Source organism: Calypte anna, chromosome 2 (genome assembly GCF_003957555.1).
Source record: "Calypte anna isolate BGI_N300 chromosome 2, bCalAnn1_v1.p, whole genome shotgun sequence".
NCBI classification, from domain to species: Eukaryota; Metazoa; Chordata; class Aves; order Apodiformes; family Trochilidae; genus Calypte; species Calypte anna.
In genome coordinates, this window is record NC_044245.1 from 35,313,848 (window position 1) to 35,337,523 (window position 23,676).

A 23,676-nucleotide genomic window follows, 5' to 3' on the forward strand; every position below is an offset into this window, starting at 1 on the left:
CTGGTGGATTAACAGAGTCCTCCTCCTTCTCATCATCATCATCTCTTTGTAAAGGTTTGTGTTTAGTGCAGCCAGATCACCCCTCAGACATCCTTCAGGGCTGACTGACCAGACTGAGATTCCTACAATTTGAACAGTTTCCTCCAGTTTTTTAAATACCACTTTATCTCTTTCCTGTGCATATCCAGTTTTTGAATGTCATTCTGAAGATCTGGATACCAGGACTGAACTTGTCATTCCATTTTTCTCACAGTGATTTTTCCTGAAAGGATAACATGTCTCTGAGGAGTATGCTAGCCCTCCTTGCTGCAGTATTCTAAGATGCTTTCCTTTTAAAGTTATGGTCAGAACTGCTCATTTTCCATTTTATATCTTTTTTTAAATTTTTTTTTCCCTAGGCATGGAGGAACATGTTTTGGTTTGTGATTTGTGCCTCAGTTGGCAGTGATCTGGATCTCTCTTTAACTGTGCTGTCCTCGTTCATTTCTCTGCCATTCTAAGTTATCATCTGCAAACTTTGAAATGTTTATTTCCATCTCTTATGATTTACACTCTGGAACATCACTCTGAATGTTGTGGTTTAATGGAACTTTCCTGTTTACAGGTGCTTTGGAGATCTGTCAGGTAGCCCATACAGTGGTTCTATACCTAACTGAATAGCATAGCTGAGGGTGTAATTTAGGACACTGAACACAGAAACAGTGGAGTTCAGAGAGATGAAAGGGGAGATCTCTCATGTTCAGGCTGTTTACATGTGTGATTTGTTCTGATCTGTTTTCAGTATGTATTGAATGTGCCATTATTTATGTCTGAAATAGTAGCAAAATAACCCAGTGGTTACTAAGGTAATGAGAACCCACCTTTCCCATACCCATTCATGTAAATAAAGTATGGAATTTAATTTCACTCTTTGTTACCAGAAGCAGCTCTGGCATCTGATAAAACAAATTATCTTCACATTCTTCTATGCTTCCTTTCTGATTTTCATTGAAATATTGAGATGTTTCTCTCCTTGTAAAAAAAATGAGGCTGCCCTAAAGAGGGGGTGGTTGAAAGCAACCTAAGAATTACATTCTTTGTCTTGCAGCTGTTTTTTCCTATGTGACTCAAAACGTATTTGTCTTCCTGCTTCTATTTCATGTGATTAAATTGAACATTTGACATCCCTGTTTTTATTTTTCTCTTGGAAGACAACTTACATATTTAGTGTCTGTTGTGCTATGTATCACAGGCATAGCATGAGTGTGATCATCAAAGAAAGGAAGCTTCCTTTCTTACTGTTTATCAAAAAGCAGTATGATAAAAAATAAAAATCTGCAAATGCTGTACACCAGTAGGAGAGTGGGTGAGACACTTACCTGCTGAAACAATTCTTTGTAAGCTTTGCATCGGCCTTGGGAATGCAGGCAGCAAACAAGAAATCAAAAAGGAGCTCTGCAACCAAGCAACACTACACCCCAGACCACCTTGACTTTGTAATGGAAAAAGATAATCCATATCAAGCTACTCAGCAGCTAATCAATCACCCGAGTCCACCAGGCTGGGCTTGGAAGATTGCATCTCTTACGTACACGAGGAGGAAGAAGAAACAGCTGGGGTGTGGGAAGGAGCTGTGCTGGAAGAGAGAGCATCTATCATAAGAGAAAGGCAGCTTGTTACACTGCATTATGGGCCTGCAGAATAGTGGTCCTGCTTTATTATTTTATTTTTTACTCTACAGATTGTGAAGAAATTAGTATTTCAGCCATGTTAAAGGGATCCCAAGTCATGGGTCACTCACAAATATAAGTTGCTACGGGTGGGGTATTTTAGCATTATAGCTATTTTGATATCAAGAGTTTATATTCCAATAGCCTAGCTGCTCAGAGAAGTAGATGGGGGAGATGAAGTGGACAGCTGGCATAATATACAGACACTTGAACATGGAAATGAAAACACAGCTGCTGGATCTAATTTTAAACACAGGTCTTGATCAGATCCCTCTAGATCCTGGTTGTCCTGTTACAGGAAAGTCATTAGTAGGAGGAGAGAGGCGTGAAGTTCAAGATACCAGCAAAAAAAAAAAACTTTTGTGAGAAGGGGAGTCACCCTTGGTCCAGTTATGGTATTTCCATTTTTCACAGTGAGTATTGTCAACTTTACAGGAAATGTAAAGCAGGGGCTGGCTGGTACATGGGCTAACGCTGCCTACACAGAGCTTTTCGGGGGACTCACTCTCCTGGAAGCGCAAGGGCAGGCAGCACTGTTTTAAATTAGGAAACCATGAAACGAAGTGTCATGAGTTTTTGTTTTTTCGTTGTGTTTGCTTGTTTGGGTTTTGTTTGTTTGTTTGTTTTCCTAATCATAATATATGGCTACGGTATCGGTCGCGAGATTATAATTCCGAGTTTTTACATCAGGTGTCAGGAATGCAGCGAGCATTGGCAGCGGTCTGGAGTGCTGGAGTGCCATCTAGTGGGACTATAGCTTCCTTTTTCTTTTTTTTTTTTTTTTTTTTTTTTTAGCAAGTACAAAAATAACCACAATACTGTACTGGTGTACAGTCATTTAGGACTTGCAAGTTAAACATTCTATTAACTCAGCAGTTGGTTAAGTATTTCCAAGCATCTGTTTTGCCATCAACACGTATGCTGGTTTGGTTTTGTTTTGTTTTAAAGTGTGACTATGCTGTTCTGCTTTATTGTGACTGTGATGCTGAAAGTAAGGGCTGTGGAAACATTTTAGTATTTGTTCTCTTTAGGAAGTTACTTACTCTATGGTCATTTTCATTGGACGTGGAAACATGGAACACATTGCTCCTCTGACATGAAGATTCCCTTTTGTTGGACCACTCTGTTAACTACATGATAGGTTTAGAAAGAACAGCCTTGCTGCTTTGTACCTGCTTCAGGAAAGAGAAATGTCCGAACTTCTTAGAGATTTGATTTTTTTTTTTTTTAATACCAGAAACTTTATGTAATAAGAGTAATTAATACATTTTTGTTTTGTTTTATTACAAAACTTTGAATTACAATCAGACTTTACATTGATGGACTTTGATGAAGCTAAAAAAGTTTTAAAAATATAGTAGTATTCTTCTAAAGACAGTCTACTTAAACTGGTGTAATTGTCCAATACAGGGAGACAGTTTAAATTAGTTAGTAGTCACATTCAAATGTAAGTGCTGGGTGCAGATAGCTGCCATCTTTCCTAGGGTGAAGTAGGTGAAGCAGAAAGATGGGTTTTTTATGGTGGTAAATAAAATCTTTGTTGTAAAGCAATGTAACTAGCAGGAAAAGAGCTAAAGAGAGAGGCAGTCAGAGCTGGAGTTGTGAGGCAGAGACCATACATGGTCAAGGAAGAGGTCACATTTTATTTAAGCATGCCCCCTAATTTCCCTTCAATAGTATTAGCACAGTTAGTATTAGATTAATATAATATCAGGTTAAACTTTCAGCTTCCCTGCCTCCTATGCAACTGAATGCTGTTCTTGTTGGTTCAAGTCAAAGGCTTTGAAATAACAGCTGCCAAGGATGGGCTATTTCATACAATCATAGAATGGCTTAAGTTGGAAGGAACCTCAGAGAGTATCTACTCCAACCTCCCTGCCATGGGATGGGGCCCCTCTCAACTATACAAGGTTGCTCAAAGCCTCATCCAGCCTGGCCTTGAACACTTCTGGGGAGAGAGCATCCACAACTTCTCTGGGCAATCTTTTCCAGAGTCTCACCACCCTCATACTAAAGACCTTCTTCCTAATATCCAATCTAAGCCTATTCTCCCTCAGTTTCAATCCATTTCCCCTTGTCCTGTCGCTAGACACTCTTATGAAAAGTCCCTCTCCAGCCTTCCTTCCTAGATTCCTTTCCCTTCCTTTCCTCCTAGATTCCCTTCAAGAACTGGAAGGCAGCTGTAAGGTCCTTGCAGGGCTCTTCAGACTGAACAATCTCAGCTCCTTCAGCCTCTCCTTGTGGCAGAGGTGCTACAGTCCCTGGATCATCTTTGCAGCCCATTCAAATCTTCTGTCCCGTGTTTCCTTATATGCCCTTTCTAAGCATCTGTTTTTGTCTGCATCTCCCATCTAATGTTCCTGTTGCCAACAGGCAAGTTCAGAGGTACCAAAGCTGCGGAAGGAAGACCAAAAAGCACGAGATGCCCTGTTAGCTGATATCCAGCAGGGAACACGCTTAAGGAAAGTGACCCAAATCAATGACCGCAGTGCACCACAGATTGAAAGTAAGTATCTGCTCCTCAGTGAGGTCCCTGGGCGAGCTTTGCCAAACCCCTACTTGGATAATTTTCAAAATGAAGGGCAGGTTTGTAGTTTAGCAAAGGTCTGAATCTTCATATGGCTTTAGGATGTGGAGAGGGGACGCTTTCTAAACTTGCATCCTGCTTTAAGCACTTCATAGTAAGTCTGTAACTGGATATCACCCTAACAGGTATTTTTTGTCCAAAAAAAAAAAAACACCAAACTCATGAATGATGAAGTCATTGAGAGTTTCCCAATAAAATAATTCCTAAAAGCCAGAATTGCTTGCTCTGCCAAGAGTTGTTCTTTACTAAATAAAAAATAATAATAATAATAAAAAGCAAAAAAAAATTATGGAAGCATAAATGTAATGCATTCTAACACGATTTTTTACTGATGTCATTGTTGGCATGAAATTAAAAAGCACCAGAGGGTGCTGTGCTCCAAGAGATGGGTCAGAGAGTAATGGCAGCTCACTGCATTAGCAGTAACCTTCCTTGCCAACCCTGCCTAAAGAGGGGGAAAGTCCTTGGCTATCTTAGTTGGTCGTGACAGTCTGAGGGCAAGGATGAAATGACTTTCTGATACATCCTGAGGATCTTTGTAATTTTTTTTTTTCTAACAGAACCCAAAGGAGCTAACAGAGATGGAGTTAATCCAGCTGTTAATAAAGGTGTCTCTCAGCAGCCTCTGGGAGGCTTATTTGCTGGTGGCTTTCCTGTTCTCAGACCAGCAGGCCAGAGGGATGTGCCAGGTAAGGGCTTCATTTGTTTGACATAATAGCTGAGAGGAACTATGATTTGGGATGAAAAGTACTTCAGGGTTCACTATAATGTTTTGGTTTTTTTAAGAACCTTTAATTCATCTTGTGACCATGGAAGGCTTGAAATCATCTTTCTAGATCTCAGTTGCCTTATTGATTAAAATGTCAATAACAAGCTGTCACTACATTGGGTAGAAAAGAGATTGAATAGATTGTACAGAGTTTTAATGGAGATTTTTAACATTAATATAATAAAAATTGTTAATTTTGCCTCAAACACAGTATTGAAATCTTACCTTACCAACTTCAGCAGAAATGGCAAAGAATTTATGTTTCCTCCCCTTCATTAGCATGTATTTCTATGGTATGACAGGCTTGTGTGTTACTTCAAGGGTTCATATTGTAAAATTCTGCCCTCTGGATTTTATAAAGCATATCCTTGATCTAGCAAGGTAATTTACTGACCTGAAAAACAAGGCACTTGTCCCTTCATGAGGACAGGAGTAAGGTGTGTGAGAGAGCCCTGTTGCTGCCTTTGCTTCAAGAAATGCCAGCATCAATGAGGAGGGACTTTGAGTTGTGCAGTGGCCTCAGGAGCTGCTGGGCAGATGGTGCCTGCTCAGGCAGTACAGAGCAAAGCAGACATTTGCAGGGAAGGGCAGAACTTGGCTCTATCTGCAGGTTTTGTCATTTTCCTTGAAGGCAAGCTCAAAATGTGCAGTACTGCTTGTGACTGGGCTTCCTCACGCAGCTTCTAGTTGCAGTAGCTAATTTGAGGTGTTCTAAAAACTATGACCATGCCTGTCAGACTATACTAATATAGAATAAGGCGCCTTTTTTTTGACATCTCACTTTGTGAAAAATCTTTGACATTTACTCAGGATAATATATTTTGTAAGTCTGAGTCTCTGGGCATTTGCCACTGGAAACATTTGAAGCTGTGCCTACCAGAAAGCCTTTGAGGCATTAAAAACCTGCTTTTCTTTTACCTATGGGATGGAGATTTGTAAAATTTGTGTGAGTTTTTTATCAAGTACTTAACTTCAAGGATGCAAGTGGATGTGTGTTACCCTACTGGTGTTCTTTGCACTAGGACTCGATTCCTCCAAGCAGGTAGCTCATCTGTGTTCAGTGGACTGTGCCAGGCAGACGAGGCTGATGTGAAGGGGCCCAGGCCCCCGCAAAAAAGCACTTTTTTCCTCAAACTGTTTCATTTTGCAGAAACTGAGGAACAGGGAAGAGAGCATGGTCTCTCAGCAGGTTGCCATATAACTAAGTGGAATCCCTGGTGCCCACTGGAATATCTTGCCTCCCAAACCTTTCACACCCACGAGCAACCTGTTGGGCTTGTCACGTTTTGGTAAAATGAGTTTAATGGCTCATGGTAACCACTGGGGAGGGGAAGGTGAAGAGTTTGCTCTTTGCACTTTTTTTTTCTGATGGGTGGAAAAGGATCCTGATAAGATCCATGTGGTACCTGTTTTTCAGCTGGGAGGCCTGGGCAGCTTCCTGGGGTCCGAGCAGCAGCTCCCAAGCCCTCAGCCCCACCGAACGGCAGCACTGTAAAGGCGAGCAGTGACCCAGCTGAAGGCCCAAGACCAGCGGTCCCGCCAGAACCTCCCAGCACCTCCCGAACCGGAGCTGGCCCTGGCCCAAGTCGTCCCAACCTGCCTGCCCCCCCTCCACCACCTCCTGCTTCCAACAAACCTTCCCTCATTTTTCCTCCTCCTCCCCCTCACCCTCCTCCAGCCGAATGCCCTCCCAAGGGGGTGTCCCCCAGCGCTCCTCTTCCACCCCCGCTCCCCCCTCCTCAGGTGGACAAGCCCCCCAAGTTTCAAGCAGGGCCTTCACACCCACCCCCGCCACCACCCCCTCCTCCTCCTCCTCCACTGCCCATCGTGCCCCCCTGTGGGTTTCCAGGCAGGACAAATGATTTCTCTCCTGCTGCTGCTGCCGCCGCCTCTCCACCTGAAGGAAGGGACCGTCCACTTCCCACACCACCACCACCACCTCCTCCTCCTCCTCCACCACACACGCATCCCCTGACCTCCAACAGGCTCTCCTTCCCACCCTCCCCGGCCTTCAGCAGTGCTGACGTGCCCCCCCCACTACCTCCCAAGTCCCCCCACTTGCTGTCACAGCTCCATAAGCCAAGCAACATCCAGTCCCTCCCACTTCCTCCCACCCCCGGCCCCCCGCAGCCCACAGCCGTGATGGAGACCAGGAAGAAGAGACCTGGCCGAGGTGGAGGTGAGGGTGGGATGTTGGAAGAAAGTTGGGGTTTTTTTCTCCCTTTGGCTGGTAGGGGAAATTGCACTGGTGGCTGGAGAGCTTGGAGGGGTGGGGATGAAGAGCACTGGTAGTAGGAGGGTGGAGTCCATTGTCTGGAAAGAACACATGTAGGTCACACGGTGTGTAATGGACATCAGGCTCCTGGCACTGGGATAGTCACACTCCATATAGTTTGTGATTTTGTAAAATTTGTAAAATTCTTTACAGAGAGGGTGATCAGGCATTGGAATGGCCTGCTTAGGGAGGTGGTGGATTCTCCATCCCTGGAGGTTTTTAGGAAGAGACTGATGTGGCACTCAGTGCCATGGTCTGGTAACCACAGTGGTAGTGGATTAAGGGTTGGACTTGATGATCTCAGAGGTCCTTTCCAACCCAGCTGATTCTGTGATTTTTTGGAAGCAGCATGCTGATCAGGGAGAGCAACATTTTAGTGCTGCAGGGCTTCTCACCTTTGTGTTGGCGTTGATATTGTCTCCAGCAGCACAAGGGCTGAGCTCAGGAGTGGTCTCAGCACAGTGCATACCACAAGGGCTGCCCAACATCCCTCTATCCATGACATTCCTCTATGGCTGTACCCTTGTGGTCTGGAGAAATATTGGCAATGGCTGGGAAACGTTACAGGAGAGAATAAAATAAAGATGGTGTAGCCACAGCCATAGATGAGCAAAGGCAAACAAGCCCTTTGCTATTCAACAAAAAGAAGCAGCCAGTGCCTCTGATGACCAAAGTGGTAGGGCCAAAGGCTTCTGTGACTATCCGGTAGGTGGGGATATGAGCAGATGGTAGAGGGAACTTTTCTGAGACTTCTCTGATATAAGGAAGGCCATTAAAAAAAAATTAGCTTAGATCTGTGTGGGTTTGAGAAATGGAGACAGCTGCTTAATAGGGAACATCTGAAAATAATGTTCTGTACCCTGTATTTTAGCAGCCACATATCAAGAGGAAGATTACTGGTTCTCTTTGACAGCCATGGGAAAGGCTGTCTAAGTACAGCAGATCAGGTATTCAAGATGGTGCTGAATGCTGCTCAGGAAATGTCTGATGTACTGTTACTTTATCAAGATGCTCATTTCTCACAGTGGTTCAACTTTCAAGATTTCCATAAAATTAGCCTACCTTTCTCTTGGTTAGCCATAAGTAGAAGTAGTTTTAAGAGCCTGCAAAATTGGAGGCCTTGGGCTTTCTGCCCTTTACACAGTTCTGTGGTAGGTTTGCCCTGACAATGTGAATTTTGACAGCTCTTGTTGTCAGTGAAAATGTACAAAATACTGATAATTCCACTGTGTAGCTGCTGAAGCAGGAACTTAGGAAATTATTTTCTTCTAGAGCTGCCATCTAGTGAGGTTGGTGGTTGGGTTTGTTTTTTGGGTTTTGCTCTTGTTAAAGTGGAAGGATAGTCTTCCCCTGCAGACTGAGACAAAACCATATTTCAAAATGTCAGACTTTCCCTAGAACTAGAAATAGCAAGCTCCAGCCAACTCCAGTTGTGACTTAAATTTAATGTTCAATGCTATCAGTCCATGGTCAGGCTAGACAAATAGCAGCCTATGAAGCTGGGTAAGTTTACCCCAAATATTGCATCCCTTCTATACTCTCAACGCTTCTGCAAAACTTACTGTTGGGTTTGTTAAATCAGGATAATGTTTATGTGCTGGTTTGCTGCTTCTTTTTAAGGAACTGGTGCTGGGAAGCTGGTCACACCTCCACAGCCACCAGCAAGATCACCAACAACTGAACTTACGAGCAAGTCTGGAGTCTCAGCCTGGGCTACAGCTCATGACAGCTACCCAACACTTAAAAATGGAAATATACACATCATTGGTAATATCATCTAAATTAGATCTTTTAGCCCAAGTTAGTAATCTTAGGACAAAATCCTGAGCGTGTTTCAGACCTCAAAAACTCACTGGAGACTTTCTTGCATCAGTAACAATGTAGTATAACTAGACCCATTGGAAACATTTTTGTGCAACTTTATGCTATGAGAGAAAATTAAGGCTTTTTCATGAAGGTTTTCAATCATTCAGTAGACAAGAGAAGCACTGTGAAAAGTTTCTGTAGTGTGCTCATATTACTATTCTTAAAACTAGTTCATGGACATTTAATAGCTTCAATCCTGCAGAGCAAAGCCTGATAGGAATTATTTTTGTAGTCTGATGAATTGTCCATTCATTCTTGCTGACAGCTAAGAGGCTTGAAAACCACCCAGGAATACCTCTATTACCACAATATCATCGATGCAGAAAACTGGAAAGGCAGCCAGCAGATTAATTTGAGCTAGAGGCAGGCAATGTTTGCAATTAAGCCAGAAAACTTGGATGGCTCACAGAAGTACTCATCAATATTGTTTATACTGAATGAGCCACTACTAATTCTAGGGAAAAACAAGTCAGTGTTTTTAAATGAAATTACTCGTGGCAATTTTTTTTTTTTTTTTAAGTCTATCTTTTGCAGTGACTAATGTTCATTTCCCTAAAACTTCCCAGATGACTTTGAATCTAAATTTACTTTCCACTCTGTGGAAGACTTCCCCCCACCTGATGAATTCAAGCCATTTCAGAAAATATATCCCAGCAAGATAGCTAGAGGTAAGTCTGTAAATGTGAGAAGTTCTGGTAATTATCCAACAGGATTAAAAGCAGGGAGTGAAAATAAAGAACAGAATCCAGCATTCATGTGAAGAACGTGGCTACTAGCATAGGCACAGAGACAAATGGGATTTGAATTATATAATGAAAAGCACTTACTTACTCACTTCCTAGTCTTAGTAGCTAAAAATAAAATTATGTAGCTTGACCTGCAGTCTGTGTTCTTTAGACTGCTAAATTTGCAGAGCCCTTGATGTTAAAAACAGTGATGTCACACAGATTAAGGCAGATACTCAGTGGGTTTTTTGTTCACGAACTTCTGAAATCACAGAAGAAAGGTGACTGGATCCTTGTTTTCCATAATGTCTTTTGTATTTAAATCCAGGTTTTACACACCTGGATAACAAAGGGATTTAGTACCACAGCCTTGTCAGGAAAGCAATCAAGGACTGAACCTTGCTTTTCCCCTTGATCCTTTAAGTTAGACACTTGGTATCAGGTTCACATATGCAGCTTTGAAAACTGGTAGCTGAAGGTGCCAAAAGCTCTCATGCTCATATTCGGCTTTTTATAAAACTTTTCTGTATTATTAGATCAACTATTATCTCCAACTTTTCTTTTGCTTTTTTATTTCCATGCCAAGGTGTTTTGCGTGACTTTTCATAGCACCCTCCAGGCATTTTAAATTGTCTGCTCTCTGATCTGATCAAAGACTTTTTACTGAAGGGCTACAGAGCATGAAAAAATATCTATTTTATATATATATATCAGTTCAAGGTAGGAAATAAATGTAGCATCCCTGCTGTAGAACTTCATCCAAAATACATATCAAAAATGTATATATGTCTGTTCTGATTTAGCATGTCCTGTCTATTTTCAGATCCCTCTAAAATCCCTCCACTAAGAACACATGTGAGATGAGAAGAGTCTTCTGACGCTCTCTTGATCAACATTAAAAAAGAACACCATCAAGATAATATATAAAACAGAACGGGTCCCCATTACAGTGATAAAGATTGTATTTGAATTGCAAGTGCTGCAATGTTAACATTTCTATAAATTAGAAAAGTAATGTAAATAATACTTTTTAAGTGGCCTATATACTACAGGGATGCCAGTACAGGCTTTTAAGTTATTGTAGGTAGGTGGATTTTTTTAAGCAAAGTAGCATAAAATTTAAATTCTAGTGTTGAAAAAAATTCTCATTCTTATCATGCTGACATATGTTACCTCAGAATACTTATTGCATTACATGCCTGTAGTTCATTTTTGCCCTTCCATTATAATTTTTAAGTATTTTGGAAATTCTTTGGTTATTATACCAACATTTTTCAATTAACTATTTGAAGATATTATGCAGCCTTTAGTCTCGTTGTATGTTTCTTCATGTCTTCTATTTCACCTATCATCAGATTGCAGCAGAATGTCACTTTCATGAACAGATGGGCCCACGATCCTTTTCTCATCAAGCGTGAAGAGGAAAGACACAAGGAGCTGTGGCTGCTATTGAGCCCACCTCCTATTGATTATAGATCCTTATAGGATAGTGTTTGAAGAAGCCCAGATGGGTAAGGTGATCAGGGACAGAACTTTTCCAAACAAGAGGAAAAGAATGTTGTTCTACCGTAACAAAAACAACAACAGCAACAAAAAAAAAAAGGTGCATGTGAATAGACATGCCACAAAATATGTATGTAAGGGCACGTGTCCTGTCTTTTCCTGCTGGCAAAGGGGGTATTTACCATTTGGATGACAGATTGTCTTTACTCAGCAATTAGAAGGCCTTTGGATGAGGGGTCCAACAGACACCTAGAGCTACCTGGATCATAGCAACCCTGAGGATTCATTGTCCAATTTACACCACATGGAACAAGCAATCCCCAAAGTGGTTGTTCCCTCAAAGAGTTGGTTGCAAAAAATAATAGCAGTGCACGAAACCTGAGCTTCTGCTTTTAATATGCAGCCTGGGGTAAGGTTTTTGGATCACAGATGGTAAGATCTAAGCACAAGATTCCTATTTTGAGAAAGAACTACCTGTCATCCTGTGCACTGCACTGCATTAATAGAGCATTGCCAGCAGGTTGAGAGCAATGAGCCTTCACTTCTGCTCAGCACTACACTTAGGCCACAACAACCCCAGGCAACACTACAAGCCTGGGAAAAGTGGCTGGAAAGCTGCCCAGAGGAAAAAGGACACAGAGGTGTTGGTTGACAGCAGCTGAATATGAGACAGCAGTGTGCCCAGGTGGCCAAGAAGTCCAAGCCAGCATCGTGGCTTTTATCAGAAATAGTGGGGCCAGAAGGACATGACTAGAGAAGGGATCCTCCCCCTGTACTCAGTACTGGTGGCCACACCTTGAATAATGTGTTCAGGGCTTTTTGAAATTTTTTTTGGCAGTGTTAGCTTTATGGTTGGACTAAAAGATCTGAAAGGTCTTATCCAACCTAAAAGATTCTGTGATTCACCAGCTCGGAATAAGCCACTGCCATTCCAGGGTGAGACAGGCTATTTGCAATTATAGCAATGATTTGTCTGATTGCCCTAAATTTCCCTAAACTGCAGCTGCAATGACACTATAGATTACAGATGAAGATGCCTTTGAAGTGAACTATTTGGAAAAGACAGGTAACTGCATTTTGACATATCTGCTTTTTTCGTGGTTCTTGCAACAGCTCAGTCTGTAACTCCTACTCCCACACATGCTTGTAGTATGGAGGTGGTGTAAGGGTAAGAACTTCACCTGTAGGGCTCTAAGAAAGCATCATCAGTCTTTTTCTAGCCTACTAAGGTACCTTGCTGTATGTCATGTGAAAAGAGAAAAATAAGTGATGCTTTGACCAATACTTACTGTCATTATTATAATTACTTGATAAATATGCATGAATATAGTAATAAGCAAGGGTCAGCATATCATTGCTTCTCAAACAACTGGAAATGTTTAATACTGCTTTGAAGAATATTTTGTTACAGTACTATTAAAGGTGACTTGTTGGTTCTCATTTGTTCTGAAACTTGTGTACTGCTCTGTAACAAATACCTTCATAAGGATTTTAAAACTACTTAATATTAGATTACCTGCCAGAAGATATTTTATTATGATTAAGGGTATTTTAGAAGCAAATAATATCTTTCAGGGATTAAATTAGAAAGCTTGTGCATGTTTGCAAGTGTTGGTGAAACATTACTTTCATATACACTGGACTATTGTTCAAGATCCTTTGAACCTTCTGAATTTGCTGTTACCTGGAGATACTGAGAATCACAGTGGCTGTCACCACGTGGAAGTTGGGTGTCACTTGTTCCACTTTGTCCCTTCCACTGAGCAACAGCTGCATTCAAAACCAATGGAAGTTTTAAGACCATGGAGGTGTTCGGCTTCCCCAGATTTGTTTGGGGTTTTTTTGTTTGTTTGTTTTTTTTAATTCTAAACACACTACCCAGCTGAAGCAAAAGCAGCATACTTTTAGACAATTACTACCTGAATCACTGCTCAAAACAATTTATTAATTCTGTCATATAGGCAGTTCCAAGTAAGGACAAATTCCCACAAGATAAGAAAAGAAGAAGCCAACATCTGCAGGTAAGAAACAGGCAAATAAAATACATTTTCAGCAGGAACACCCTCTTCTTTCATCTTACCTCCCTCTAAACTCTCGAAGGTCAAAGATCTGAGTTATGCAAAAGAGCTGTGTGAAGTGGTCCATCCTAATTTTGGCCTTCTGGATGGGGAAAGCATTTTATCCCCGTTTTCCCTTAGTTCACAAATATCCAACTACTCCTTTCAGGATACAAAGTGCTCAATAAGCACCAGCTTATAGAAGCAGCTTTGGAAGTTCCACATGATATGTGTTAAGCATACTCTGATTAGGAGTATTTTCATTCAAAGTACCCTTTCATTCCAAAAGTTGATTTCATGGGAAATCCATTTACTTCACTTGTGGGCAGCTGGCAGAAGTGCTCTTCAGCTGGGTTCATCTGGCACAACACCTTCTGAAGTAAAGCGTGCTCTTTGCAGTCCCTATTCTGGCTATGTAGAGAGAAGCTAAGTTCTAGCCTTTAATTGCTTATTTTCTCTTGTTTCCGTTTTCAGAATAGCTGGGCACAAAGGCTGTTCCTACACTTGAGAACATGGGTGGAGTGTATTGGGAATGTAAATATTATTAGGTAGAACATAAGAGGAAATACCTTCATGCTTGTTTTCTGTAAATGAAAAAGCCAAATGGTTTCTTTTCCAATTAACAGATGTCATATATGGCAATACCTAAGTACTGAGTCTGAATGAAACAATCTCTTTTTTTAAAAAAAATTGAGAATTCTGAGTGCCAATACGGCAATTACACTTTCAGGTTGAGGAGTTGCTGTCTTCTAAGGAGCTTTTATTCCCTCTGTGCAAAAGTCTGTGGTTCGTCATCATTCCCTTCCCTGAAGAGTAAAGTGTTTTAACTCCATCTGCTAACTTCCACTTATAAAAGACATCTGAATCTCCTGCCTGGAATCTTCTGTTAAAAAAACCCCAAACATCTCTGCATGACACAGGAAGCAGTGTTTACTGGTTTAATTCTGAAAGTGTTTGTTCTATCTTGCTCCTACTAGAAGAAAATACATGAAAAGCAGGCCAATCTGCAAGACTGTCAAGGAAGGGCAGCACGCTACAGAATGGCACTTAATATAAGGAAGCATAAGGCAGGAATTTTTAAATCTAACCAGTTGGATTGCCACCCCCACCAGCAACTCACTGGTATTTAATGGATTCATCAGCCATTTATGCTTACCACAGAGAATACTAAGAACTGTTCAGCAATACAAAGGCAGAAAGATGGAGAATAGTCAGGTACTGATCAATGTCCATCCTATATTCCCCACAAAAATCCCAAATTTGTAGCTTGTATATATCACCCTATCATATTGCATCTTAAGAGCAAATAGGTTATGTAGAGATGTCTTAGGCACACATTGTTTTATTCCTCAGTTCTAGAGTGGCAGCCAGGTGCATTACCAGTTCCCTCAGTTGGGTGTAGGTGTGGGCAAAACATAACCCGAGGGAACTAATTCTGATAATTTGTACAGGCATCATATCAGATGCTGAGTTCCTGTAACCAAATATGTCCATATGAGGCCAGTACTGCAGACCAAAACCCAGGACTTACCTTCCTGCCCCTCAGAACTGGGATCCCCGCTCTACCATTCTTTCTATGACTTCGCAAGGGGAGAAAAATGGAAGTCAGCTTTGCTGCAAGCCTAGTCCTGAGCAATGGAGGAAACCCAGATGACTTTCAATGACAATATGGCAGTTAGCCTGTTGAAGTTAATCTTTGCTTTAATTGGATGCCCAACATACATATTTTAACATTCTGTACTAAATTAGTCAGCATGCACACAGTAATTGGACCAGTCAGTGACTTTCTCCTTTCACTATATACACACACAAACAGGAACACCACAAGATTGGACAAAGGAAAGCAATTTGTTAACCAGGTACAGATAGCAAGTAACATTTTTTCCTCTAGAAATGTTTTTCCTGCAAACTCACAAGTGTGAAGATTTTCTTTCAAGGCTTGCAGAACTTTGTAGTCTTCCAGTGAAAAGGCTAACAACAGCCACCATAGCTGAAATGAGACAAAATTCATTTAAAATCCATTCCAGGAAAGAGAGAAATTGGGGAAAAAAATGCCTGCAGTGTAGCATGGGGAAAAGGGACTTTGGAGACAATTCAAGCAGATGAGATAGAAAGGTGGCTTTGGAGCTGATTCTGGACAACCTTAGCTTAGTGTAAAAGAGAAGGGAGAGGATCAGAACCGGATCCATTTTCTTCACATTCACTGATACCTGGTACCAAAAACTCAGTATCTAAAGAATGGAAGTGATTGCTTACTTTATTTGAAGAACTTTAGTTCTGTGTCAACACAATCATAGAAAAGATCCACTACTTCAGCAGGATCCAGAACCTCTGTACGAGTAAGGATATCTTCCATTGCTTCTAAGCCTTGTTTTTCAAGGTCTAACATAATCCTCATCAGTTTCTGGCCTTTATCCTAAAGGCATGAAACAACCAAACTCAATTAACCAGCAAACAGGCTTCTTAAAGCATTTTACTTTTCTCTTACAGAGATCTTGTCAAGTATTTTTTTAAAAAGTGAGAAAGCCTTTTTAAGTACAAACTATTTTGGCTATGGTTTTTGGATGGTCAAAGGGTAAAAGGAGCAATGCTGGACACCTTGTATATTAAGAAAAACAATCAAGATTGATTTGCTAAATTAAAAGCGAAGAAGAAAGATGGAGTGAAAGATGGATAGAAGAAAATGGTATAAGGTTTGTACACATGATAAAGAGGTAAAGCAACTTCCTAAGCCTGTAAAGTGGCAAGCAGAACTATATAAGCAGACTAGAAACCCCAAGGATTGTTCAGATCATGGTATATACATATGTTTCCCTCAGATCATCACCTGCAAGCCTAGATGATTCAGATGATTAGATCTGAAATGATGTGTAACTTAACAGCATAAAGACTCGAGATCCCAGAGAGGGCTTTGTGTGTCATTCTGCCTTCTTCACATTTCTGGGCAGGAAAATCTCTCCTGAAAAAGGTGTCATTTTGTTTTATTCAGATGTTCTTCAAAGCTCCCCTCCCTTTTTTTAATTATTTTTTATTAATGAAGAGGTGCTGTTTGTTTTGCTTGCAACTTTCAAAACTGAATTCCCCCCCCTGCAAAAAGGCACTTAGATGAAGTGACTGTTCTGAGGTTTCCAGGGTTTATACCACCACTTGTGCAGAAAGAATAGAGCACCTAAGGTAACATTTAGGCTCGCAAGTGGGTGCTTATTACAGCATTACTGTAATATATATATATACATATATATATATATATATAATGACTATAAAAACTACATTTCCTTTTCTACCACAACATTTGGTGTCACACCATGGGACTAAAATAAGGAAGAGTTCAAAAGATGCTAGCATACCTCTCTTCTGTAGGTCTTCCCTAAATCAGCACCTCACACAGTGCTATGGCAGCCAGATGTATATTGAGTCCATTTTACCATAGAGGCCACAGATTATAAATTATATCATTCCAAGGGATTAAAACCAGCAGCTATTCAAAACTGTGTTTAAAGAAGGTTTGTACTAGCAATGGTTACTATGGTTTCCTTTATCACTGATGGGTAAGTCTGAAAGCTGTGATGATCCTAGCAAGACTCTGACCTACCTGAATATGCACAGAGCAAAACTGCAGAAAAAAGTCCTCTGTGGAAATTCAACATGAAAATGTGGGTCTTTCAAAAACTGCCTAAAATATCAATGCCAGCATGACTGGCATGACCTGGTGATCTCTCCCTCTATTTCACTTTCTTGCAACCAGTTACTGAACTACTTGCACTATGACAGCAAAAGTCATATCTCAGTCAATCAGGAAAGCCTTTATTTATTCCCACTAGAGATGTTCAACACTTTTAGGTTTTTAAACTGGATGGTTTTCAGCCCTCGTGTACCTGTTGCATAGCATTGGAAAATGTCCTCTCTTCCTGCATGGCATTTTCTGTTAATTCTTACAAATTAACAGATATTAAACTGGGACTTGCAAAACTGTCACATGCAAATTATTCCTTCAAGGAAAAAACCCTCAAACTATGTAGTACTTACTCTGGCATATAATTTGAATTACTACATTCCTGCCATTGTCCTACCATGTAATTCTGATACCATGTTGCACTAGCATCCAGTGGTTAATAATTGTTTAAAAAGATTACACTCAATAGGGACTGAATAATCTCATCAGCTTGTTAGTTTGACTTCTCACATTATAAAAGTAGTAGAGCACAGCAACAGTCAGAATAACAAAAAAATAGCTATGCAGAGTAGTTTGTCCTTCAGAGGTCATCATTATTCAAGCTAAACTTGCAAGGATTCTAAGAATATGAAGAGAATGTTTTCCAGTGATTGGCTTTGAAGTAAATTATGGAATTAGGAACCTACATTTACTTCTAGCATTCCAGGTCCCATGGCTCTTACCTGATCATTCTCAAGGAGAGATCGGACCCATTCATGTGCCTTGTATAATTCATGTCTGCGATCAGGTTTCTCCTGGAATCGAGGTATCTTTTTAGCAGGATCATCATTGCCAAAAGAAGGAGACTGTACTTTTGGTACTAATTTAACATCGTCAACAAAAATAAAGGGCTTAAATATGGACCTGAAAAACATGAGAATTACTGCTTGCAGAAATAAGAGATTTTACATGTTACTGAAATGTTCACTAGGTTATTTTAGAGTAACAGCTACAGAACAGCATAGGTCATCCATCTACACTAGGCTCAAACTAGGTTAGAGCTGGTACTGGTCACAGGCAAAATACATCCATGCTACAAAAGAATTTGATTTCCCAATTACTGTAAAACTTCATTATTCCTTTTTACCTATAAGCTTCTCTGATCTCCTTCATGCCAGTTCTGCCACTTCTTTAGAAACAAAGCACTGTATCTTCCTACCCAAGTTTTTAGTTTTGTTTTTTTTTTTTTTAACAAATCCCAGCATTCAATGTAACATCAGTTTTTCTCCTCTGTTCACCTGCCATCTTTCCTTCTCCTCCCAGATTTCATTAAAAAAAAATCATTAAAATCAGCTTTCCTTGAAGCAGGGAAAATTGCATACCTCTCTCAGTATCAGAGGATTTAGTATAAAACCAGCAGCACTTCAGGATTTCTTGCTTGTTTGTTTGTTTTTTTGGGGTGTGGGGGAGGAGACAAGGATACCAATACTGTAACACTCAGTTACAGTACAGTACAGTAACTCTCAAACAACCTCAACACTGAGTCTGGATCTAAACTCCAGAGAGAGAGACAACAAACCCCCATCAATTCAGATTTTCAATTTCTGAGAATCCAAGAGTAGGTAATTCTAAGTGCATGAGGAAACTGCCTTTGTTCCCTTTTGGAAGACAACAAAACAAGACCCTGCATTCTGCAGCTAAGAAGCTGCCAAACTTCTGCAAAACACAAGTAAGAATCACAGCCTGCCTACAGTCAGCAGGTTTCTTGCTGCTACCCTTTCCATCACTTCATGAAGCCTTGCTGACTAAGAGTTTGTGTGAGTCAATAGCTGCACTTTAAAAATGCTTTTTTTAATGCACCAGAGTATAAAATAAAGCAAGAAAGGTCTCTTGAAGTTTTTTAATTTATCCTCTCCATCTTTAGAAAGGACAGAAATACCACCAAAACAATCTGAAGACTTACTCCTTTTTATCTCAAAGGATTTGCACCAAGTCAGAGAAAAGGTCTGGCAAGCAAGCTCAGACTTTCTAATCCTGAGAGTCTGGGCTGCATAATGCAAGGTGGGTGGAAAGTCACTTTGGCATGGATGATTTCTGTAGTTCTTGGTAAAACCTAATGCTGACTACCACTCTTCTTATAGGAATGAATGTCAGCTCTTCAAGGGCACCATTTTCTTCTCCCCATAATCTCTTTACCTCAACACAAGTGCCAGATCTCCTGAACAACCGCAAGTGGTTTAGTTTAATTTCTGTGAATCCCAGATGGATTCTGTTTAAAACACAAGATAATTCATTAGTTCTTTGATGATATAACCTATGAGCTCCCCTATCTCCTCTTCCAACATGAGAATACATCATTTAAACCAAGTGGAAATTGTCCCTCCAATAAAAAACATACTTGGGATGCCTTGGAGCAAAACAGATCTTTTGCTCTGTTAATATTTTGATTTCATACAAAGCTACCTATGGTATACACTCATCTTTGCTATTTAGACACTTTGTTTCAGTTTTGCATATAACTGTTCAAGAGGACTGACTGAAATGGTCCACAACTTCATCTCAAAAAGAACCCACTGGAAAGCAGCTACTTTGGAGCATAGTTCCTGCATTTACTCTGTAAGTTCCTAATTTAGGGTAAGTCTCAGATTCAGCCTTTCAGCCCAGTGGCACCCATTTAGAAGTGCAGCAAGATGCAGCTCAGTAACAGGACAGACAGATTGCACAGCAACAACTACTGATTGTATTTCTGCTTAGAACTTGCTCTTGAAGCATATTTCAGTTTGGATAGCAGAATTTCAACCCATCATCTGCTCTGCACCCAGGGAACCCCAGTGCTGTGGCTTACCTTGAAGGGTCTGGCGTGCCAGTGAAGTAATGAACACAGGGAAAACTGGGGTCCTGAGGCAGGACAGACACTATGCTAGCTGTAGTAAGGAAAGATTCAGAGTCCACACAGACACCACTATCCTTGTCACGCAGGACATCAATCATAGCTTGTGCAGAAACGTCACCTATTTGAACAGAGGGGGGGAAAAATTTTAAAGTGCTCAGTAGCTTGGACCCCAAGTAAGGATTTTAGCCTGAAGGGGTTTTGGCTTAATTTGACCAGTGACACTCACCATAGGCATGTCAGAAATCTCAGTTAGTTGTTTCTGTTTAAACTATGTAAGCTCAGAATGAACTTGCCCAGCCAGTGAAAGAGAACAGTAAGAAGTATTAACTACCCACTGCAATTGCTAGGTAGGGAGAAAAATGATTAAAAAGGTATTTTTCAAGAAAAAGGCCATCATGGCCATAACACTGTTTCAGAAACCACTATGAGCACACTTCCTATATAAACCAGAGCTTTTCTTCTAGGAAGCTACTTCTACCCAAGCCTGGGCAGAACAGGAGCACCCAATATTCCCATTTCTCATTTATATCCATGAGTTCTCAGTCAAGTTCTGAAACATCATCTTGCATTCACAGGCTGCTACAGCAGCAGACATAGACACTGAGATTTTTCTCCAAACTACCATCTACAAGAATCCCCTGTTCTCATTCTACCTCCTGCATGTGTATTATCACAGGTTTCTCCCCAGGACACCTCCCTGTTTTCTTGCATTACCCCTTTGGCAGGTAGGCTTTCATCCTCAGCAACTTCCCAAACCTTTCCATGCACAGGTGTCTCAATATGCCAGGAGACATGGAATGAAACAGCAGTTTGCAAGATTTGCAGCCATAGCTATCTGTCTGTAGGGGCCCTGAGGCTTTTTAGTACTATAATACATGCTTTATTAAGACCCTCAAACCTGTGGTCCTTCAGAATTATTTTATCAGCCTCTCAGACATAAAATGTGCTCCACATAATTCCAAAGCCTTAGCAGGAACTCTGCTTTGCAAGAAATATTTCACCTCTACACTCTTCTTGACATTTGCCAACATGTGAAAGTGCTCACAGTCTAGTAAATGCATATCTGCAGTAAAGGGCCTTTATATAAAAAGCTAATTTGTATCATTTTTCACACATGAAAGAGCAGATCTACGTCAGCCTGGTCATTTCAGAGCTAACTTTGGCCAGCTGCACTGAGCATAAATTGTGGTATGGAAATAAACCCTCCTTTTGACTGAAGGCAATTGTCAAACTCTCCGTTACTGACTCCTTCCCCAAACGCCTAAGCAAACCTTTCAAATCTGTAGAAACCACTGAGTTGAAACTTTCATATGTGAGGCTTTTTTTTTATTATTCTCATAATTTTAGTGTTAGGTAGGGCACAAATGTTGTGGCACATCATGCATAACAGAACAACACTGAAGAAAGTTATTTTGCAATTGTAATCCTATTTTAAAACCTCAAACCTGAGGGGGGGGCATTAAGGGCTTCATCCTAAATTGCTGCATGTTTAGGGAGAGTCTTCAATTCTGGTTTTCCCTTCCACATGGTTTACATGTAGAGTTATTCTCCTCAGTCACATGTAGTTCTGGACAGAATGCCTGAAAGGAGGCAGTAGGGACTGAAAATCCTGCTGCACACACAACACAGAGAGATGGTTCAACACTTACCACCCTGCTTTTCTAGGCTCTCCCTGCCAGAACAGCAGGCTAAATGGTCATCAGCAAGAGAGAACACTTCAGAAAAATTGAAGTCTGAGTCTCCATTCCACCAGCCTTGACTTCTCACGTAATTCCTTAGTTCAGGATGCTCAGCATCAATTTTTGTAGTTAATGAGAGCTGATTGCAAATGCATTTCACGCCCTCTGTGGAAAAAGTCATATATTACAAGAGTGGCTTAATGCAGTTTTTCTGGCAGAAGCTGGAAGGATAATGTAATTTCAATTAGGAAACAAATTAAACCATTAGTTAGGAGGTACACTGGCATGACTGCATAACTGCACACACAGAAAATTACCAGTCACTGAAGGTTGCACAACTCAATTTTCTGTGCCCTACTTAAGCGTTTACACTGCCTTGTGATTAATAGTGATATTTAGTCAGAACACCAGCTTCACAATCTGCAACTCAATACATTCTGACCATGAAGTGGTCTCCAAATGTCAAAGGCACCTGCCTAATCTTTTCTCCAGTGGTGTATTCCACAGCCACAACTGGGCTTCATTTCATTTAATGAACATTATTTGCTCCTCAAAGCTGAAAATTTGGAGAACTTTAAAAGCTTACCAATTTTTTTAAGCTTCTCAGTTGACAAACAACTTTATTATAAGCAGCAAGATAGGCTTCATTTTTAATCTTAAACTTTAAAATGGCATGAACTAAAAAGGAACTGTGAGATACCAAAGAACATTAAAAGTTTTTTTTAATTTGATTTTCTCAAAAATACCCCAGTGCTTAAATTAATTTATCTACAGCATGACTAACAGTGCCTGCTGCAGATACTCCTCACAGAGAATAAAGCAAAAGTATTAGAAGCCAGGAAAAAGAGCTGATAAAGTATATTTGTAAACTAAAATAAAAACAGATTCTGGAATTTGGCACAAGTTTTTTCTTAAACAGAAACCGAAGCAGGGTTTGTGGAAGTTATTGATACTGACTTCCATAAAAGTAAGGTTCTTTAATCCCTCACAAATGCAGTTTAAATGAGTAACAACTTAGAGTAGGAAATTCTGTGCATCAGTCTTCAAAAAAAAAAACACTGTCACACAGTTTTGACTTATACAGGACACTGGCAGTTCTTTCTGACTCACACTTTCAAACACCATACCTTTCAGGAACTTTTGTTTTCTTGAATGACAGGAATACTTGTGTTCATATCAAGCTAGGCAAGTCACTCCTTAAGAGCACTTTAAATAGCAAAATAGTATTTCGAGGTTTTGATTCTCCTCTCAGAAAATGAAAACTTATCAAGCAAATAAATGTTTCCATTCAGACTGAAGAACAGTAACAGGAAGGATATTAAAGTGTTTAAATTACTGTCGAAGAGCTGCTTGATAAACAATCACTGTAAGCTCTATAGAACTGCTGCACCAGCACCAGGAAGAGAACAACTGAGGACAGTCAGGAGAAAAAGCCTTCACTCTGAGCAATGCCACATTTTCCCTGTTTTAGCAGGGAATGTTTTAGCACTCATTGGAAAGCTTAAGAGGCATGCTAGTCATAGCAAAAAAAGAACCCCCTGCACAAAGAATGAAACGCAGAGTTTTTATATAGCCAGCAGCCTTTTCTCCTGGCGGCCTCGGCAGGCTGGAGGAGATGTAAAAGACTCTATCTGCAGCTCACAGGGACCTCCTGAAGAGAAATGAGCTACTAAACATCAGAACAGAGCTGCAGTATCATTTCACAACGCTGCAAGCAGCAGATGAAGTTAGTAGTTTATTTGCTGGGAAGAAGGATGTGAAGGTTACATATTGCTGATGCAGCTATACAGAGGCTAAGTAAAAACCACTGGTTTTAAAATATCAGCCAGGCAGGTCAACAGATGAAGGCAAGCCATCACTAGGATTCTAGAATCCTAGGAACCTCAGGAGCTGCTTTCCAGAATTTGGATTTTACCGTGACAGCATTATCAGTCTTCCCACCTCTATATTTGGTATGTGTT

The 23,676-nt window shown here is 40.6% G+C and overlaps 2 protein-coding genes across 5 annotated transcripts in view; one reads left to right on the plus strand and one right to left on the minus strand.

Moving 5' to 3' along the window:
• Positions 1–12,691, plus strand: part of WIPF3 (WAS/WASL interacting protein family member 3) — a 38,109-nt gene extending 25,418 nt beyond the window's left edge. Inside the window, exons 1-7 of one of the 3 annotated variants that reach the window (XM_030445333.1) lie at positions 2,046–2,122; positions 4,083–4,215; positions 4,857–4,985; positions 6,483–7,244; positions 8,961–9,107; positions 9,773–9,874; positions 10,755–11,526. In XM_030445333.1, the coding sequence (XP_030301193.1) occupies positions 2,102–2,122; positions 4,083–4,215; positions 4,857–4,985; positions 6,483–7,244; positions 8,961–9,107; positions 9,773–9,874; positions 10,755–10,795 (1,335 nt within the window). In that variant the 5' untranslated portion in view covers positions 2,046–2,101 and the 3' untranslated portion in view covers positions 10,796–11,526. Of the gene's footprint in view, positions 1–2,045; positions 2,123–4,082; positions 4,216–4,856; positions 4,986–6,482; positions 7,245–8,960; positions 9,108–9,772; positions 9,875–10,754 lie in introns of those variants that run through there. The other 2 variants (XM_030445331.1, XM_030445332.1) reach the window with 2 other exon arrangements.
• A 2,483-nt stretch (positions 12,692–15,174) lies between these two features.
• SCRN1 (secernin 1) overlaps positions 15,175–23,676 on the minus strand; it is a 35,263-nt gene continuing 26,761 nt past the window's right edge. The window contains exons 5-9 of one of the 2 annotated variants that reach the window (XM_030445334.1): positions 21,686–21,880; positions 19,989–20,154; positions 17,887–18,067; positions 15,748–15,907; positions 15,175–15,481 (exon numbers count right to left, since the gene is read on the minus strand). In XM_030445334.1, coding sequence (XP_030301194.1) covers positions 15,749–15,907; positions 17,887–18,067; positions 19,989–20,154; positions 21,686–21,880 — 701 coding nt within the window. In that variant the 3' untranslated portion in view covers positions 15,175–15,481; position 15,748. The remainder of the gene's footprint in view (positions 15,482–15,747; positions 15,908–17,886; positions 18,068–19,988; positions 20,155–21,685; positions 21,881–23,676) is intronic. The other variant, XM_030445335.1, reaches the window with a different exon arrangement.